At 41.9% G+C, this 21,443-nt stretch overlaps 1 protein-coding gene across 3 annotated transcripts; it reads left to right on the top strand.

Annotated features, from left to right (window-relative positions):
* Nucleotides 1-1,276: 1,276 nt before the first annotated feature.
* TMEM126B (transmembrane protein 126B) lies at nucleotides 1,277-11,313 on the top strand. Of its 3 annotated transcripts, none has more exons than XM_075546391.1 (5): nucleotides 1,277-1,433; nucleotides 5,603-5,721; nucleotides 7,243-7,436; nucleotides 10,564-10,675; nucleotides 10,968-11,313. In XM_075546391.1, the coding sequence occupies exons 1-5, from the start codon at nucleotides 1,392-1,394 to the stop codon at nucleotides 11,155-11,157; spliced, it is 657 nt and encodes a 218-aa protein (XP_075402506.1). In that variant the 5' UTR covers nucleotides 1,277-1,391; the 3' UTR covers nucleotides 11,158-11,313. The 3 variants fall into 3 exon arrangements, with proteins under 3 accessions (XP_075402506.1, XP_075402505.1, XP_075402507.1); XM_075546390.1 differs by having other exon boundaries at nucleotides 7,240-7,436; nucleotides 10,968-11,312; XM_075546392.1 differs by lacking the exon at nucleotides 1,277-1,433 and adding an exon at nucleotides 2,186-2,218 and having other exon boundaries at nucleotides 7,240-7,436.
* Nucleotides 11,314-21,443: the final 10,130 nt, after the last annotated feature.

A 21,443-nucleotide genomic window follows, 5' to 3' on the forward strand; every position in this document is an offset into this window, starting at 1 on the left:
CCTTGCTGTCATTTTTTCCCCCGTGTTCTGCAGGCCCCCCCACCCCACCCCCGGGCTTGTTCTTTAATGCCCAGTTTCTGATCTTCCCCTGTGTAAACAGAGAATTAGAAAGAAGGAAAGCAGTCCCTTGGCAGAGAGACATTCAAGTGCCAGTGCTACTCCATGGGCACTTGATGCAGGATGAGTTGACGAAGCAGATTTCTTCCCACCGGAGTCATTCACAGCGTGCCATCTCTTCACAGCTTCGCAGCTGCTTATCGGGCGAGGAAAAGGGCAGCCTGTTCGCCAGCAGACGCCAAACCTTCCCCCAGAGGTGTTTCCAGAGACGCCTGAGGAGTATTAGGCATGAAGGCATAAGCCGTGCAAATGGTCCGCAGCTTCGTAAAGGAGAGCTCAGCGGCTTGGCTTCCACATCCACTCTTTTCTCTCCATCTCCGTGCAAACTACCCACCTTCCGTTTGCAGAAAAGACCAGGAATCTCTCTGCCACCGCTGCCCCCCTGCCCACACCCCGCTCCTCTACAGGAGAGCACAGAAATGTCCTGCACCCTCCAAGCGATGAAGTGTTTCCTCAGCCAGGAGAAGCGGCTGCACTCGAAATTATATAACTCGAATTTGGCTTTTGTAAGACATGGAGTCGGGAGGGTCGGGGGGTGCTGCTCTGGGAGACATTGCCAGGCCTCCTCTCCGCGCCCCTCGCCCCGAGACGCGGGCTGGAAAGGGGGTTTCTGTGGTGCTGGGGGTGTGGGGGGCGGGGGGAGGCGAATTTCTCCCCGGTCCCTTCGCGGGACGAGCGGACGGACTGGACGTGTGGGCACTAACGAACGGGGCGAGGACTCCGACAGCTGCGAGGGGAGGAGGCTAGTCGGGGTCCTCGGGCGGCCCCGGGTGGACGGCAGGGATTCGGAAGGGACGAGGCCGGAGCGTCGGCGCCACAGCACCCGGGCCAAGCCAGTGGGGGCGAATTCCCCTTTTAAACAGTGTTAGGGCCGAGGAGCTCAACCCCAACTAACGAAGTTGTCCTGAGGTGAGGATGGCGCACGGCAACACGCACGGGTTCCGAACGCCCCATTTTCTCCTCAGGAGAGAGTTCCGAACGCCCGTTTTCCCCTCAGGAGAGAAGGGGAGCGGAGCAAGCGCCAGGCTGACAAATGGCCCGGAGATGGAATGCGGGGCGGGCAGAGGGGCGGGCCCACTAATGTAGGCTCCCTTTCGCAGCCAATGACTGTGCGAGATTAGGAGACACTACAGCCAATCAAAGACAGGGAGGAGGGCGCGGCGTTTGACTGCGTGGGGGCGGACCCGTCTGAACGCGAGGAGGCCAGAGCCAACGCCGCTTTCCGCCAGGCTTTCTGGGCTTCCTGCCACCCGTCGGTCACGTGACCCGCCAACATGGCGGCGCTCGGTCGTGGAGCTGGACCTGAGCTGGGCGATGTAAGTGTGATGCCGCTGGGGGCAGGGGAAGCGCCTGAGGTAGACGGAAGTCCGGAGTGGTAATGGACGTGATTGTGGGGACTCTACTGAGATGATGCTCGTACCTGGGTTTAAAAAGTGAGAAGAACTCCAAGTTCCTGCCGGGTGCAGTCCATGCCCCGAGCCCTATTGCAGGGAGTCGGGAGAATACCTCTAAGAACTTGCTCATAGAATCAGTTCCTACATGTGGCATTGCATGTATGTCAGAGTAGACCTGTGTTCCACAGGATTTTCAATGGCTGTTTTTTTAGAAGTAGATCTCAAACCTTTCTCCCGAAAACTCTAGAACTTCCAACCTTTTGTTTTCACCATTCAGGGACCTTGGGGAAAAAAAAATCCATTGTCATCTAGAACATTACAATTCATAAGAAGCCTATAGGGCAGGGCAGCCTGGGCTTCCACTGAGCATCTGGTGGGTTTGACGTTCCATTCCTGCAGCTAGCTTCGCAGCCCAACACGAATCCATTACACCCCGGGTCCCCGGGCCCCTGGCCCTGCTCGCCTGCTGCACGCTTCCTTTGCCTCTGGTCCTTTGCTCAATTCTTCGCTTCCTTTTGGAATCTGCCTCTGCCTCTTTTCTCCCGGGCCCCGCCCCCCAACTTTTCTCTCCCAACCCACCTACCCCACCCATTTCTTCCATCCTGGCTTAATGTCGTTTCCTTTACCTAGGTCCACACAACTCACTGCCATCAAGTCGATTATGATGTACGATGATGCTATAGGACAGGATGGAAATGCCCCTGTGGGTATGTCCACTGAGTTGGCTAATTATACTATTTGCTTTTTTGTTTTTAATGACAGCCTCATTCTGTTTTAATTACCTAGGGGGTTTTTTTTGTTTGTTTGTTTGGTTTGGGAGGGAGGGAGGTTGGGGGAGGAGGAGGCTGGAGGTAGGTTGACCTCCCTCTAAGGATAGACTGGGGACACCTAAGAACACCATTTATTGATTACCAAGATGCGTGTCATAAACGAAGTGCTAAATAAAACAAGGTGTTAAATAAAATCCCATAAGTCAGGTGAAGTAATACATAACCTTACAAAAACCTTTAGAAGCATCATCGCAGACTATTCCAGTGGCTGTGAGTTAATTATACTAACTTATAAATGTGAAAATTACCAGACTATTTCTCTGCTTTACTAAGTGGATCGTAAGGAAACCAACTCTTTATATTGACAGTGTATAGCAAAGAACTCCTAAAACTCACTTCCATCATGTGAATTCTGACTCGTAGTCACCCTATAGGCACAGGGTAGACCTGCCCCTGTGGGTTTTCGAGACTAAATCTTTCCAAGAGTAGTTTCTCTTCGCAACACCTGGTGATTTTGAACTGCTGGCCTTCTGGTTAGCAGCCCAATGAGAAGCCTGCTACACCACTAGGGCTCATTAGCAAAGCACTAAGCACTCAATAAATATGCACTCTCCTGTTTCAATATTTATTGTTCTAAGTTATTGAATGTACATTTGCTTGAAATTGGGGGGGCTGTAAAGTATAGAGAATTTCAATGAAGTGAATAACAGTAAAACAAAAGTACATCCCAGATTTCTGGAAAATCGCACAAATTACCTTTGCTTTCTAGTATATCAAACAGGTTAAGTATAAACACACCTTTAGTTATTAGTATCTTTTACTTTCCATTTTCAATGTGGTATCAGGGACAGGAAAAATCTGAACTCTAGTCTCTGAGTAATTATAATTGGTAAAAAATATTTTATTCTATCTTCCCCAGATGTGCTAAAGAAATAAATAGAAATATTTTTAGTACAGTTCTCCAAGGATGCTGATAAATATGCATCTATTACTCACTGTACAAAGCCATAAGAATATTCGAAGGACGCTATACCTTCAGAATATTTGTGCTTTACATGACCCTTCAGGAGCAAGGGTTAAGATTAGAACAGACAATTCCTTCAGTAAGTGTGTTCATTGACCATGCATCAAAAGCACTTGACGTGCTACTGAAATACAGACTTCTAGGCCTTAACCCATTCCTACTGAATCAACTCAATGGTAGGAGGTTGGGTTGGATTAGGTTTGGTTTGAGTGCTCATTGTGCATCTAGCCCAGGTAAGTAATGGGTGTCACTCTGGTGTTACTGTAGGTTCCCAAATTTATTTGGCTTACTGACCCCTTTTCAGAATAAAAAAAAATTACTCAGTATCCCCTGGGAATGAATAACTTTATTACTGTACTCTATAATCTAAGATAAATGTAGGTGTAGGCAGTCCCCCTCCTGAATCATTCCAAGGATGCCTGGTGCTGTAGTGTGTTAGTGTTGCACTGCTAGCTGCAAGGTCCACAGTTCAAAGCACCAGGAGCTCTGAGAAAGAAAGATACGGCTTTCTGCTCCTGTGGAGATTTACAGCCTCAGAAACTCACTACTCTGTCCTACAGGACACCCTGTGTCAGGAATGGCTCTAAGACAGTGAAATGGATTGCTTGTTTGGATCATTCTAGCACTGCCCATGGGGGGCAGTGTCACCCACTTTGGGAAACATGGGTTTACCTAATCAGCCTCATGTGGCTGAAAATTGAGCCATACCGGTGAGTTCAGTTCCAGGCCTGAAGAGTATGTAAGGGCTATTGTCTCAGGGTTCCATCACATGCAACCTGGCCAGTAAACTTGGTCTTCTATGTCATTTTTAGTGTTGTTCCACATTTCTCTCCCACTCTTATCAGGGACCTCTTATTTTGATTTCTCTCAGAGCAGTTGGCAGTGGTAGTCGGACACCCCCCTAGTTCTTCTGGTCTCAGGGTTGTGGAGACTGTGGTCATGTGACCCTGTAGTCCTCTGGACTAATTGTGTCTTTGCATCTTTTATTTTCTTCACTTTTCTTTCATCCAGAAGGGGAAAGACCAATAGTTGCACCTCAGATAACCACTTACAAATATTTAAGACCCTTGAAGTCACTACTTATCAAAGCAGGATGTGTAGAACATGGTCTTTATGGACTGTGCTGTGCAAGTTGACCTTGGTACTCCCTTTGGGTGGACTTGAGTCTCCCTTCTTGTAGTTAGCAGCCAAGCACCTTCGCCGTTTTTGCGCCACTCAGGATTCTTTACTGTGCTTATTATTAATTGCCATCAAGTTGATTCTGAATTATGGTGACCCCACATGTGCATAGGACGTTGTTCCTTAGGTCCCTGAAAGGTTGTGACCTTTCAGAAGCAGATCGCCAGGCCTGACTCCTGCAGTCTCTTGGAGAGTTTGAACCACCAACCTCTCAGGCAGCTTAAGCATTTGTGTGTAATCCACTCTATCCTGCTCAGAACTCCTGAAATTTGAGGTTAAGCCTTTGACTATAAGGTAAAATGGAGATTGGTGTACATTTGAAGGGCCATTTATTGGCTAATCTAGAGGATAATATGGAGAAGAAAAAGCATAGTGGTCTCTTGAAGTTAGCAACTGCTTAAAAATCACTCTTGGACACAGGAACTTTCCAACCCTGGATTCCAGTGTCATGGGTCATCTCTGCTCTGCCATATAGCTGTTCCTTACAAAGGAACACCTGTTTTTTCCCCAGGTGGCTGGATGATCCACTGCCCCTTCCAATGGTGGTGCAGTTTCATTACTGATCTCGTCTCTGTACTCTCCAAGACAATCCCTGCTCTCTCTTACCTCTCCTGGAAACTTGACATAATCTCCAAAACAAAATCTCAAACTCTCATGAGAGTCAGAATATAGACAGATGTCAGAAAGCTGCTACTGATTTCCACCTCATTGTCCCCTACCTGAAACGCTGGAGCTAGGAGGACTACAAAGAGCCTGGCTACCTTCGTGGACTAGAAAGAGGGGAAAACTGTAAAGAGACCAATATCTCGGTAAATTATCTTTCTACACTAAGTCATCTAATGCAAGTCAACCTTTCCAAACCTCGGTTTTGTGACCTGTAAAAGTAGAGTGTCATTATGCTACTAATTTCTTGAGGTTATTATGTGAATAAAACCATTATCTAGCAGAAACTAAAAGCTCAATAAATGTTGACTGAATCAGTAGCACAGGTATGTGAAAGTATATGCCACCTTACCAGTCACCTTAATAAACTCAATGTTTTGTCATCTGAATCTGTAAAATATATAAGGTTTGCACTAATACCATTGGCTCTGTTTCTAAAATTTTGTGTTTTCCAGGACATCAAGTTGGCAACATATACTCATGGTCAGCCCAGTTCTCCAGAAGATGCAAAATTCAGAAGACCAATGGTGATGGAAATTATAGAAAAAAAAATTGAATATCTTAGAAAAGAAAAGTAAGAAACATACCTTGAAGATCAATAACTCATTACAGATCATCAGTATTGCATCCATAACCTACTTTGAGGAGTAGCCAAGATCTTATTTACCTTTATTGAATTGACTGAAGAAAGTTTGTTTTGTTTTTTTTTAAAGAACTGGAGGAAATTCTGGGCAAGTGAAAATAGTAGCTTGTTGAAATTTTTGGAATTGTGTATAATTTCATTTATTTCTCTAAAAATTCCTCCCAAAATTGATGAAACATTATTTGCGCAATTAATATTTATAATTAAAAATATCTATGAGAAAACTATTTGAAGGTATTTGTATTTAATTGCTGGTTAGTTATAATTTATTAGAATCCTCTCAAGATTGATTATAACATAATGAATATACAGTCTCATGTGCCATTTCTACTTTTACATTAATAAAGCTCAAAGATTAAAAACCAAATGACAGTTGATCTTAAACCTTAGAAGTTTTTGCATTTAAATATGATCACAGTTAGTGAAACTAGATCTATCAGATCTCAACGGATGAGGTTTTAGAAATATCAGGCAAATTATTTTTTGCCTAACCAATGTAAATAACTTTTTCCAGATGATACTAATCAATTATATTGGTAGCAGGAACAGTATTCTTAAATTTAGGCATCTTATAAAGGTTGGATACATTAAAATTTATTTAGGTCCCTGGGACGTAACAACTGGTTTGCTCTTGACTACTAACCTTACGGTTGGTGCAAACCCATCCAGCAGCACCATGGAAGAAAGATCTGGTGATTGCTTCCCTAAAGATGATAGCCAAAAATACCATATGGACAGAAGTCCTGCTCATAACACATAGGACCACCATGAGTGAGAACCAACTTGACAGTAAGTAACAATAGTGCCATAACTCGTTTAAATTTACTGTTCACCGCTGTGAAGTCAGCCCCTGGCTCCTGGTGACTCCGTGCAAAACAGAATGAAATGCAGTCTGTTTCTGCCCCAGCCCTATGATTGGTTGCAGATCAGATAGATTATTGGGTTCCATAGGGTTTTCATTGGCTGATTCTAAGAAGTAAATCACCAGCCCTTTCTTCCTATCCATTTTAGTCTGGAAGATCTGATAAAATAGACATTCAAGATCATAGCAGCACACAAGTATCTACTGACAGCTAGCTGGTGGGTGCACAGGAAGTGCATTGGCTGCAAATCGAACCCAGATCTCTGCACATACAATGAGAAATTTACCACTGAGCCACCAATATGCTGGCCAAAATGTATCCTCTTTTATAAAAGCTTCTTTTCAGAATCAACTGAAGCAACAATCTCCATCATGTACTCTCATTAGAATGAAAATTCCATGCTGGCAGGGTTTTTGTTGTTCACTGCCCTAGCCAGCCTCAGTACTTAGAAAATACCAGTCACATAGTAAGTGCTCACGAGACATTTGGTATTGAGTAAATAAGTAATTACAAATGACCAGAGAAAATATGCATCCATTAGGACAATATTTTGATTGGTTTAATTTTTCTCTGTTTTTTTTCCTAGTAGAACATTAAATATATATGGATCTGTTTTCTTGGGAACAACAGCTGGTTGCTCCGGAATACTGGCAAACTTTATTTTCAGGTACTGCTTCAAGGTCCAACATGATGCTTTGAAGACATATTCATCATTGGCCACTCTTCCGTTTTTATCTACTGTAGTTACTTACAAACTCTTTGTAACTGACGCTTTATATTCAGGTAAATTTAAAGTCACTAATGCTTGATGTGGTTATATCTAAATAAAGTTACTCATTAATAGCGTAAAGCCTGTGAGAGACAGAACTCCATGGGACGACATTGTGTTTCTTGGTCTCGCAGGTTTTCTGCCTTTGATGGGTAGTCTTATACTTTTCTATCCTATTAGTGAAAAATATTTGAGTTTTCCCTGTCTGAAAGGTTTCTGCCTTTTGCAGGTTTTATTCACACTGTTCTTAATGTTGGTAATAGTGCTTTACATTTTCATATTGCTTTCCTGCTTACAAAATGTCTTCACATATATTATCCGTTCTGATCCTCACAATAATCTTCCAGATTAGATAAGTACAGCTGTTCATGTTTTATAGTTTTGTTTTTAATAATCAAACATGTTCCAATACAATAAGCAATAGCATAAAACTTAAGGGTGAGTCAAAAAGATATGCTCCAAAGTCCTAAACACTTAAAAATATCAAAATGTGAAGGTATCGTTTCTCAACATAGTCTCCATCTAGGGCTGTACACTTCAATGGTGGTGCTTCCTTCTCTCGAACCATTCCCTGAGCAATTTGGCACTCTTAGATTTACAAGGCATCAAAACAGAAGTTTGGGCACCCTCAAGGAACCAAAATAATTTTTCTTGGCATTGTGTTCTTTGAGTTTGTGTGGAAAAAAATAAGTCGAAAAAAAAAAAAAGAAGTCTGAAGGGGCAAGATCATGGCTTCAGAGTTGATGGGATAAGATTTTTCCAGTGAGATTCTCAAAAAGGACAGCCACTGACAAATGAGCAGCTACTGCAGTGTCATAATGGGGGCAGAGAAGAAGCAGGGGTGGGGTATTCCTCAGTGCAACTTTACTGTCACATAACAATGTTACTCAGTTTTCTCTCAAACTCTCCATAATCCTATGTCCTTCAAGAAAATCTGTCAAGATTATCCCTTTGGAAGTCACACAAAACAATTGCCATAACTTTGAGTTAACCCCTCTGCTTAGAATTTAACTGGCCCAGCAAATCCCCTCAGAAGCCACTGCTTTAATGGGATCTTGTTTATTAATGACACCCTAACAGGAGATGAAGACAAGCGTATGACGGATAAAACATGTCTGCAGCTGTCTACTGATCAGAGATGTGTAAACATTTTTTAAAATACTCAATCTATGCATGTATGAACGAGAACACTAGTAGCAATACTTTCTTGATATACCCTTGTGTCCTAGGAAAGTAGCAGGCTCGGATCACCACATGGCTTCAGATCCTACTTTTCACCACAAGTTTTGTGACATTAACCAAGTCTTTTATTCTCTGAGCCTTGTTTTATCTATGAGTTAAAATTAATAGTACTAATTTATAGTATTTGAGATTTAAGAGAGATTGTACACTAAATGTCTACCAGCTGGCATATCATGGGCATCTAATGTTGTTATTAGCTACCTCTTCTTACTTGAGATTCCTGGTAGTGCTGTGAGTTAGTAAGCATTGGGCAGCTAACAGCAGGGTTAGTGCTTCAAACCCTTCTGCTGCTTTTTGAAAGTAAAATGTGGTAGTCTGCTCCTGAACAATTGATAGTCTTAGAAATGCTAAGGTACATTTCTACTCTGTTCTGTATGACGCTGTCAGTTGGAATTGACTATCGGTGGCGGTGACTTTGGCTTTTGGTTTGGTCTCACTTGTTCTTGAAATTCACAACTAGTAATTGTTGGAAAGTTTGACCCTTGTTCATTCTTCAGGCCCCTCATTATCTCTGTATGGGGGAGCTTCACATTCCTTCAGAACAGGTGAGGTTGCCAGATATGTCTTGCTACACTTTACTGTGCACATATATAACTACCGTAAATACTCGTGTATAAGCTGAGTTTTTCATCACAAAAAAATGTGCTGAAAAACTGGGGTTCGGCTTATACACGGGTCAGTGGTACCCTACTGAGGTGTAACATCTCACTGGGGCCCCCCAAGATAACGGGATGAGCGCAGATGATTGCCATTTCTCCCCTGTTCATTCAAAGCCCTGCTGACACTGCAGGGCTTTGAATGTTTGTTTACTCACATCTAACCAATCAGAGCTGTCCTATGACCTGTATCTTTGAATAACCCTTTAAAAGACCATGTGCGAAGGATGTGGCATGAATGGATGTCATCTGGCCAAGCCCTCATGAAGCCTGACATAGAGTTAATAGCAAAGTGGGTTCGAGATGCATGGGAAGACATTTCAGAAGACATGGTGCGACGTGCCTTCCAGAAATGTAATAGTAGTAATGCTATGGATGGCAGTGAAGACTGTGCTTTGTATGAAAATGACAGCAGTGATGGTGATGACGGCGATCTCAGTGAGGACAACGTTTATGATTAACTCACACCAGCTGAAGCTCTGCATTGGGATACGGATGATGATGAGGAATCCGGTTTTGAAGGATTTTAACTACATTTTAGCTTGGTTGCTGATTGAGCTCAGGGAATAGTACTCTTAAGTTATCATTGTTGACACCTTAATGTTTTTGTTGAACCTATTTTCCACTTACTGTGCTGGTTTACTAATGTTAAGTGACTTGTCCTTTTATGTATAAATATTTAAATACATTCCCCCACTGATGTCTCAATTTTTAGTAATTTTATTTTCATTTGTTTTGATTATTAAAACTCACACACATAAAAAAAAAACCTCACCAATAGCTTCTGCATTTTCCACCCTAGGCTTATACTCGAGTCGATCAGTTTTTCTGGTTTCCCAGGTAATAATTAGGTACCTCGGCTTATACTCGGGCCGGCGTATATACGGTACTTACTTAAATATCTGTTTAAGGTCTTCCCTTATAGACTTCCCTGAAGGTCTTTGTACAACTATCACCTAGCACATGCTTGGCATGTAATACACAATGAAATGTGTTAACCTACAATTTGGGTACCAGGTGTACCACTTACAACCAAATATGTAAGAGTTAAACCTCCTCCGGATAGAATCTAATCAAAGAATGTTAAAAACCTGATGTATTTAGCCTATTAAGTGCCACAGACTTTTTACTTCCAGGAATTTTTTGCTATTTCATAGGGGATAAGCTGCTCTTTGTTTGGCATAAGACTCATTTTAATTCTCAGCCTGATTTGTAAAAGATCGTAATTACTTTTGTTTTTCAGGTAATATCAGCCAGGAGAATTGTGTTGTGAGAAGTTCACTGGTTGGCTTATTGTGCGGTGTTGTATATCCCAGTGCTTTGGCTTTTTCTAAAAATGGACGCCTGGCAGTCAAGTACGTCTGTCCATTCCTGTGCTTTCCTCTCCCCTTACCTTTCTGCCTCTTTCACTTCCCATCTCGTATCCCTTTTATTGCCTTACCTACCTTCTTTCTTCTCTCTTTTATCATTTTTTTAGGTTACTCTTTAGTTATCTATGACATTTTACGCTAAAAAATTATCATTTGATATTTTTAAAATGGTATTGCTACTTACATAATAACACCTAGGATGGAAATTAATTACCAGTTTAGGCACTTTTTCTAGAATATATGTCCAGGGAAAGTGATAAATTCATTTTCTTTTTAGGTATCATACGGTCCCATTGCCACCAAAAGGAAGGGTTTTACTGCACTGGTTTCTGCTGTATCAAAGGGAGGTGAAAGCAATGGCAATTCCTCTGACCCTGCAAATGCTCTTTGGAATAATGAATGGTCTGCAGCATTATGAAGCATTTGAAAGTATTAGGAGTAGGGAAGAGACTGTACATGAAGATTAACAAACCAATGACTGCTAAACTTGGAATGGATTTTTTTTATGATGAAGACTTAGGCATTGCTGAAGAGTTAAAGTAACTCTAGACAGGCAACTTGTTTCTGTTCCTTCTGCCTGTTGTATATAGCAGGTACTCAATAAAGATTCATTAATTTAATAAAATTTGAACTTAGTAAAATATTTAATAAAATGTTCATCTTTCTTTGCTTGTCTATAAAAATAGCTTTTGGGTCTCAAGGTCTGATATATATATATAATTTATATATCCATTCATCAAACCTTTGTTGGACACCTGTTATCCTCAAATACTTTGTTACCTGTAATAAGAAATGGTCCATATCCAGAAGCATCTCATCTAGAAGAGAAAGCAGAAGGACAGTATGACAGGACTTGAGAGAAATACACAAGGGCCCCTTCCCCCTGATTTAACCATACTCACTTTGTAATTAAAGACTCATAGAAGGCCTCAAATAGACCAAAGCAGAGGTGGAAGTCTTAACAAAGTACATTATGGCATCACAAATAATGAGCTAAAATGCTGGTACACTTGCTCATCAGAACTGGCTAGTCCAGCTCTATGTTCTCAGGATAATTGAGTACACTTGAAACCTTTTGAGGAAAGGACAAGTGATGGTGGGAACTAAGTCAAATAAATTAACTAGACTGGTTTTCATACTAACTCCTTTCAAAAGTATTCACTGTGTGCATGTATACCTTCTCCCTGAGAGACACTCAAGTGCTCCAGAAGTCCCTACAAGACTTGAATGTTTGCTTTCACTCTTACCACATTTTCTTTCTATGCCATTCACCAGAGGTAACCACCATCAAGTTAACAAGCCTCATTTATAGTATTGTTTCCTTTAATAGGCAGATTCTTTATTGGAGATTAAATATTGCAAAGCTCCAGGCAGACGGAATAGTGTATGATAACAGAATGACTGGTAGACACTAGAACACAGGGAACCCTAGGGTTAGTTCTCCAGGGCATTGAGGAAACATCCGTATTAGAAGGAAATGTCACAGGAAACATGTTCTGATGTATTCTTTCCATGAATATATGTACTGATAAATATATACTTGTTTCTACAAATATTAGGATTATTTATACATATATTGGTAATTTACTTTCACTCATGTCTTAGAAATCTTTCAAATCATGACATACAGGTCTACCACATTCTTTGTGGTGATTGCATAAATTCTTGGGGATTCTGTTTCCATAAGTGATCCTTCCAATTACCTGGACTCTCCTACTCAGCCAACTACTTCCATGGTCATTTTCTAGAACTGAGCTGTCCACTATAATATCCGCTAGCTACATGGCTAGTGAGCCAGTCTGCAATGAGATGTGCTGCAGGTATAAAATATATAGCAGGTTTTGAAGGTTTACCTTGTTAAAAAATGCAGACTATCGCAATAATCAACTTTTTTTACTACATGTTGAAATGTTAGTATTTGGGAATTGTGAAGGTAAAGAAAACATGTTTAAATGAAAAACATTCTTTTTAAAAAATGACTAGTTGGAAACAAGATTATATATGCACCTCAAATTATATTTCTCGGGCCATTTTGCACTCCAGTATTTCCTAACATGGGTGATAGCACCCCTGGTGGGTGTCAGAACAATCAAACAAGACTGCAAAGCACATCACCTACACTTTATCCTGGATTATGGTCTATAGTACAAAAGTTTTTAATTGTCTGTGGCTGGGTGTGGGATGGCCTCTAAGTAATTTTATTTCTTTCTGAAAAGGGGGCAGTAGGCAAATTAACTTTGAGAATTTATTTTTCTAGATTTCATTATTAACAAATACAAATTCTCCATTTTCTCAATTTTCTATTGCAGATGCAATTAGTATGAAGTCACACTGAAGTTTTAAGATGTTGAATTTTTTTATTAGGAGACATCTAATCTCCTCTTTTACGTTATTGTCTCTGTAGCACATAAATCTTAGGTCCTAAATTAACACAAGTCGTATCATTATAAAAAGGGAAAAAGGTAGAGCCAGAAGACAACCACATGAAGACAGACAGATAATGAAGTTAGTGCTGCCAGGAGCTAAAGAATGCTTAGGGCTACCAGAAGCTGGGAGTAACAGGCCTACTCACAACCTGCCTCTGGACTTCTAGCCTCCAGAACTGAGACAACACATGTGGTGTTTATCCCCACAGTTTGTAGTAATCTGTTACAGCAGCCCTATGAAATTAATACAAACATCATTTGGCCTCATTGTCTCTAATGAGAAAGCTTGTCTGTCCCACGATTCTCCAAGCTCTCAGAAGTCAGTTAAACACCTGCAATCAATTATTTGATAAAGAAATGAATAAGTACGTAATTTTTCAAGAGCAGTCTTGTTTATTGTCCATTTGGGAGGAAGTCATAGTGTCCTATAATCCCTTGCCTCCTTTGTACAACCCAAAGACAGTTAAAAATGCTTGACATGGTAACTTGCATAGCTGCTATCGTGACTGGTTAGTAACCTCCAGTGCCTAGCTAGAGATGTTTGGTTAAAAGAGTATTTAAGAAGAAAATCAGTAGGCCTTTAAGACCTACTGGGCATAATATAAGTCTCAGGTTTCTGGCCTTTCAAGATAGATGGTAACACCATGATCTTAAAGACGCAGAAGGAAGGGAGGTTCAGAGTTGAAAAATACATTTCAGTTTAAATGTTTTCAAGTTTTTCTTGCTTTGATATTTTTTAAATATGGAAACAATACTTCTGCCTCTGGTATCACTTCTTTTTGTTTTCTTTAGCACAATAATTTTAACAGTTTGTTTATTTCACTTCCATTTCCCTTACCCTATATATTCAAGAATAAGCCAGCCCAAATATCAGCCGAGGCACGTATTTTATCATGAAAACTGGATTTAAAATGTGCTGGAAAACCCAGCTTATACAGGTGTATCTACGGTAAATAATATCTTCCTGCATATAAAAAGGGTGCAAACCTTTGCTCTGTACTTAGGTATTCCATTGACTCCGTTTACCTTTTCAACTTTATATCATTCTATGCCAGTTTACGGTTTTATAGTTCCTACATAATTAAGATATAGAAAGTTATAGTGAAGCCCCCAGCTGGATTCCTGGGCCAAGCCAGTGTGCAGAATTTTATGATTTAGAAGTTTGCCAAAAACCTGGAGATGGGAAACTAAGTGTGTGAAAGGATCACTATGAGATAGATAGATAAATCTGCATGAAAATAAAATTTATAGAGGTATGCTGGGGTGAGGGAGACCCAAGACTCAATCAGGTCCTTAGGAGCATCTTTGCAATTATGGAAAATATTAAAGGCAGTGGGCCACAGGGACTCATCCCACGTCAAGACAGGGTGAATGTATTTTCCAGTGGGCATATATAATGGAGCTTACAGATCTTTCATAAGGCATGCATGTCGTACAACTAACATATGACATAGTCAATGGGTAATATCATAAGTGGGTAACATAACAAACCAGCAATGGGGTGAGTCATCTAGTTGTCTCTCTTAAGCTAAAGCCCACCCCCCAGCACCCTTTTGCTACATTTTGGGTGGGTTGGCTATAAAACCTGATTGCTTTTATCTACCGATAACCTCAAGACATAGTGAATAGCCAGACACAAAAATGATTTATATGTTGGCTCCTTTACAACTGTTCCTCAGGAGGCTTATTAGGGGGTGGGGGTACATTATTCCACCTAGAGAATGAGTATTTGAAAACAGTTCTATCTCGGAAAAATGGTGCTCTTCCTCAAACTAGGGCTAGTTTTCTATGCCCATGGTTACGAGTGTAGAAATAGTCTCAGGTTACCACAGAGGTGGTGATCGGTCCAGCTGCAAGGGGGACAGCGCCTGACCACTGGGAGCATCTTCTTCCCATGGTTCTCTCCACCCGCACATCTTCCCGCACGGCCACAGACTGTGCGTGTCGGAGTGTACATCAACCCCTGCCTCACTCAAACTGCCCAAACAGGAGGAATCGGTGCTCTCCCAAAGCCAACTTTTAGTCACCGCCGCGTGGATATGCAGTGCGTGTCTTCTTTCTCTAGCTCTTGCATTTGGCTGTTCTACTCTGTTTCTCTCCACTCCACTTCTCCACTCTCCCTTCAAACCTCTCTAGCTAGGCTCGTCAGCTCCTCTGTTATTCTCTCTCTACTCAGTTTTTCCACCCTGAATTCACGTTCTCCCTTCACTCTCCTTTTCTCTGAACTTTCTCCACTCTGCTTTTTCCTTTTTCCCTTCTGGAGATGTTTGGCAGTTCTCATTTCCCAGTAAGGCCTGTATTGGATACACATGTTTTGGCTCTATTCGTATTCCACCAGGTAGAAGGTTAGACACTGCAATTATGAATCTTATACTATAGAACCTAAAGGTCAAACACATGAGATAGGAAGACAATATAAACACTGAAGCAGTTATTTAGAAATTTGAAGGAGATGATAATATTTCTTAGGTGTGATAAAAAAATTCTGTCACTTGGGAATTAAAATCAACAAAGAGGGCCTAGAGATCCTGGGGGTGCAGGAGCAACAGCAATTTAGCTGAGAGGAATGACAGAGGCAGAAGGCCGAGCATGATGGTGGATCAGGAGGAAGGAAATAGGAAAGATCTAGGAAGCAGAGCTATGGATAGAGGTATAAACATAGGTGTTTACATATGTAAATACATTAATTCATAAAAATAGAGGTATTGGTGTTTGTACATTTATCCATGTGGCAATACACTGAGGTAGTGAATAACAGACCTTAGACCTCTGCTCAAGCCCTATCTCAAGGCAAGAACGCTTTGTGTTAACCACCTGGCTTCTGTGATACCTCCCAGCATGATGGTTGACGACAAAATGGGTGAACAAGCAAATGTGGTGAAGAAAGCTGATGGTGCCAAGCTATCAAAAGATATCGCATCTGGGGTCTTAACGGCTTGAAGATAAACAAGCAGCCATCTAGCAGAGCTGCAATAAGCCCACATGGAAGAAGCACACCAGACTGTGATCATGAGGTGTCAACAGAATCAGGTAACAGGTATCAGAAGACCTAAAACAAGCAAATAACAAAACATTGTTGAGAACAAGGGGTGTCAGAGCAGAGACCCAAAACCCATCTGCAGATACTCAGAAATCCCCTCACAGAAAGGTCACATGGAAGGGATGAGTCAACCAGGGCACCGCATAGCACCAACGAAGCAGACAATATTCCTGTTTCCTTGAGGCTTCCTCACTATCATGACCCCAGTTCCACCTTTCACTGTGGTCTAGACCAGAGCATATACACAGGTAATTATATAAGAGCTCATGACACATGGAATCCAGGTCACATAAACCCCTCAGGCACAAAAATAGGAATAGCCATACCAGAGGGGTAGGGGAAGGAGAGAAAGGGGAACTGATTACAATGATTCACACATCACCACACCACCCCCCAGGAGAATAAACAACAGAAACAGGAAGGGAGACAGTGGTTGCTGTGAGGCATGAAAATTTATAATTTATCGAGGTGGAGAGAGGAGAAAAAGAAAAAAAAAGCAGATATCAAGGGCTCAAATAGAAAGTAAATGTTTACAAAATAATAATGGCAACACGTATAAATACGCTTGATACAACTGATGTATGGATTGTTATAAGAGTTGTAACAGCCCCTAATAAAATTATCTTTTAAAAATCTGTCATATTTAACTGAATTCTTTGGCATGGTACTTACCCTCTGGGTTTAGATGTACTCTCAAAATCAGCACTGTTCAACAAATATAAAATGAAATCCACAGAATTAAAAACTTGCAAAATTCACAGCATCATGCCAATGTTAACTCATAACAATACTATAAGATGGGGCAGACCTGTCTCTGTGAGTTTCAAAGACTGTAACTTTTTAGTTAGAAAAGAGTGGAAAGCCCCGTTGTTATCCCATGGAGTGACAGGTGGTTTTGAACTACTGACCTTGTAATTAACTTCCCAATGAGTCGCCATTTTGCCACCTACATAATAAAATGGGGCTTCAAAAGTCTGTGGAAAGATGGAACTAAAAGGTAAGGGAATTGTGCCACAATCTGTTTGAAGCCCCTTCACTTCATAATCGTTTTCTATTAAATGTAAATTTAAGCTTTGAAAGTTATAATCTTAAATTCTTAAAAAAAATCTAAACAGAATTTTAACATTTTATCTGCATTTGACATTATCATTTCAACATGAAATCAACATCAAGAAAAGTATATTAAGTCTGCAGAATCTGGTATATATTACAACACTTAAAATACATCTCATTTCAGACAAGCACATCACAAGTGCTCGATAGCCACATTGGTTAGTGACTACTTCCTGTCCTGAAAATCAGAACATCAGAATCAGGCAGGTCCGAAGCAGTACGTTGACTTGCCACACTTTCATTGATTCAGCTGGTAAGGAGACAATGAGCCCAAATGGATTGAGAGGTATTATTCATAGCACAAAAGGCAGCATGAGTTCTTACGTGCTCAACGGTTTCCCTTGAAGGTCTCATGGGAGTTATGTGGAGGTGACTCTGGGGTACTGCTGCACTTAAGGTGAATTTGTATTACAGCTAAAGAACACCAACTTGGAAAACTACAGTGCTTTCCAAGGGCCTTTAAGAAATCCTGCTGAGAATGGAGATCACACATTCTAAGGTGCCATTCTTATGAGCCAAGAATATGGCATATGAACTTAAAGTTCATCCTGAAGGAATAACATGTAATAAGAACATTATAACTGGCACCGTTGTAAATGAGGTGAATTTGTTAAATGAATGGCTTTGATACTATTTTCCTGCCCAGGCAAAATATATTCACTAGGTTTCCACACAGTCATTGCTTTTACTTTGTAATTTGTCATCCTCAAAAAGTTTTATTTTTCTTTTTAAATTCTAATTAAAAAAAATAAAGTCCATCCTTACACATAAAAAAGAAAGAAAGCCCATCTGTGGACAATTGGACATCCCCTTACAGAAGGGTCACAAGGAGGGGACGAGCCAGTCAGGATGCAGTATAGCACCAATGAAACCTACAACTTTCCTCTAGTTCTTTAATGCTTCCTCCCCCACCCCACCCCCCACTATCATGACCCCAGTTTGTCAGGGTAACCAGCACCTAACAATATATCACGGGTCTGTAGGTGCCATTGTCCAGTTCTATTCTATAAAGAGTACAGTAAAGCCATAGAGAACAGGGGAGCTGAGAGAAGATAACATGAAGGCGTCAGACACACTCCATGGCAGTGTGCTCACCTCAACCCCTCTGATGGTCCACGTGGAGGTGCTGGAGGAGGGAGCGCAATTCATTTCTAACCAAGGCTTATATCTATGGGGGTATGCAAGCCCCCTGATTACAGGTAAAGATCTGCGTTACAGGAAGGGGTTGTATCAAAATGAAAGCAAACTATTAAAAACTGGAGCAAATTTTAAATGGGTCAAAAGGGAGACCAAGTGATAAGGTGTTACAGTTTAACCTAACGACCTCAGCCATAATTGACTTGACTTCATAATCCTCTTAGACTGATATCAAGGGTGCTCATATCCCTGGACTATGGTCAAAGGGGATTCCCCAGAAATTTAATCCATTAATCCATGTGCCAAAAAAACCCCAAACCAAACTCACCACCATTAAATCGATTCTAGCTTATGGTAATCCTATGGGACTAGGAGGAGGTGCTCCTGTGGGTTTCCACGACTATACCTCTTTAAGGGGGGTGGGGGGGGTTGTAGAAAGCCTCCTCTCTCTCCTGAGGAGAGGCTGGTGGTTTCAACTGCTACCCAGCGGGTAACCACTACACCGCCAGAGCTCTTTTATGCCTCATAGGAACCTTGCAGATGGATTTTGGGCTTCCACTGTCGTCCACTGCCTTCTGCAAATTGCGTGTTAAGAATTTAAGACACTCCCCCCACACACACACTTTTCCCCGGGAGGACGAACAACAGACATTCCTGGGGTGAGGACCAGGTAATATGGCAGGGACCAGCCCAAATACAGGGATATACATGGTAGACAACTAAAAAGGATGTGGGGAAAGTAAAAAAATAATAATAATAAAAAAGAAAAGGGTAGCGGGGGCACAGGGCACTGACCCACCCAAGGGGAGGGTATTGTTTGTGTCTCCACATGGAAAGAGGGACCAGACTTCAAACAGGTGCTCCAAGAGGTGAATGCAACATGCCGGCATGGAGCAGGGAACCAGTGGAGAGGTCTGGGCAGCAGGCCCCAACACCAACTACTAAGTGGACACCTGCCCCTCTCCTCAGAAGAATTTATTTCAAAGGACAGCACTGAATCTACAGCTCCGGAAGAGGGACATATCTGATTGCAGCACACAGGAGCAGATGAAGGGGGAGGAGGAGAGAGTGGAGCACATCCTGGCCCACCAGGCCAGGAGGTCGATGTTCCCAATTAGAGCAGCCAGTCGACAGAGAGGACCACATGGCCGGCCCCACTATGAGACATGACATCCCTCACTGACCCATAGGCCTGCAGGGGACAGCACCGGAGACACAGTGTGGGAATTGCATCCGATCAGATCCCGCCACACCGAGGCAAAACACTAAGGGGGTGCAACAGAATAGCAAAGGAATGGAGCGGCAAGGTCCCCAGGGAATGCTGAAGGTGTACTTTGGGGCCAGGGAATGGTGCCTCAACAGACTGGACTGGAAAACACTCCTAAAGGCCAACAAACAATCCTTGAACTAACTACAAGCTTTTCTTTCTTATTGTATTTTGTTTTGTTTATGTCATTGATTTGTTGTGGTTTTGTTGTATACTGTTGCTTGGTTGTGCTCTGTCTTATTTTTGTGCATGTTATTATCTTCGCAGGTCTGTCTAAACAAGATAGGCTGGATGAACAGTAGGAGGAGAAAACAATGGGACCGATAGGTCCATGGGGACATGGGGAGGTGGGGAGAAAGTTAGTGGTGTTAATAAACCCAGGGACAAGGGAACAACAAGCGATTCAAATAGGTGACGAGGAGGGTGTGGGAGGCCTAGTTGGGCATGATCAAGGGTAATGTAACTAAGAGGTATTGCTGAAACTGTAGTAGGGACTGAGCATGATAGTGGGACAGGAGGGAAGTCAAAGGAAATAGAGGAAAGAGCTAGGAGGCAGAGGGCACTTATAGAGGTCTAGATAAAGACATGTACATATGCAAATATACTTATACATGAGGATGGGGAAATAGATCTATATGCTTATATTTATAGAGTTACTATCAAGGTAGCAGAGGGACATTGGACCTCCACCCAAGCACTCCCTCAATGAAAGAATACTTTCTTCTATGAAATTGGCATTCTATGATGCTCACCTTCCCGACACAACTGCTGAAGACAAAGTGGGTGAATAACTAAATGTGAAAGAGTTGATAGTGCCCAGCTATCAAAATATAGTGTCTGGGGTCTTAAAGGCTTGACGGTAAACAAGCGGCCATCTAGCTCAGAAGTAACAAAGCCCACATCAAGAAGCCCAGCCTGTGCGATCACAATGTGTCAAGGGATCAGGTATCAGGCCTCATCAGAACAAAAAATCTTACCATAGTGAATGAGCGGGGCAGTGCAGAGTGGAGACCCAAAGCTCATTTGTAGGCCACTGGAGATCCCCTTACAGAATGGTCTTGGGGAGGAGACGAAACAGTCCTCTAGTTCCTAAATGCTTCCTCCCGCCGTCCTGCCCGCCCCCACTCCCCCACTGTCATGATCTGAATCCTACCTTGCAAGCCTGATTAGACCAGAGGATGTACATTGGTACAGATGGGAACTGAAAACACAGGGAAGCCAGGGAGGATGATCCCCTCAGGACCAGTGGTGAGAGTGGTGATACTGGGAGGACGTAGGGAGGATGGGTTGGAAAGGGGGTACCAATTTCAAGGATCTACATGTAACCTCCTCCCTGGGGGACATACCACAGAAAAGTGGGTGAAGGGAGACATCGGACAGGGTATGATATGACAAAATAATAATTTATAAATTATTAAGGGTTCATGAGGGAGGGGGGAAAAGGGAGGGAGGGGAAAAATGAGGACCTGATGCCAGAGGCTTGGGTGGAGAGCAATGATGAGATCAACGAACATACGAGTGTGCTTTACAAAATTGATGTATGTATGGATTGTGATAGGAGATGTATGAGCTCCTAATAAAATGATTTTTAAAAAGAAGTGACCCCCCAAAAAAAAACAAAGTTGAGGAGCTGAGATGACAAAGTTTCTAGATAAGCATAAATAAATATTCAAGTGACTCGAGATAGCTGAAAAAGTAAGAAATACAGTCAGATTATAAGTGTTTTACAGACCAGGGTAAGGATTTGGAGTATTAGTTTAAGATTCATGG

The sequence above is a fragment of the Tenrec ecaudatus genome, chromosome 4 (assembly GCF_050624435.1).
Source record: "Tenrec ecaudatus isolate mTenEca1 chromosome 4, mTenEca1.hap1, whole genome shotgun sequence".
In the NCBI taxonomy this organism is placed as follows: Eukaryota; Metazoa; Chordata; class Mammalia; order Afrosoricida; family Tenrecidae; genus Tenrec; species Tenrec ecaudatus.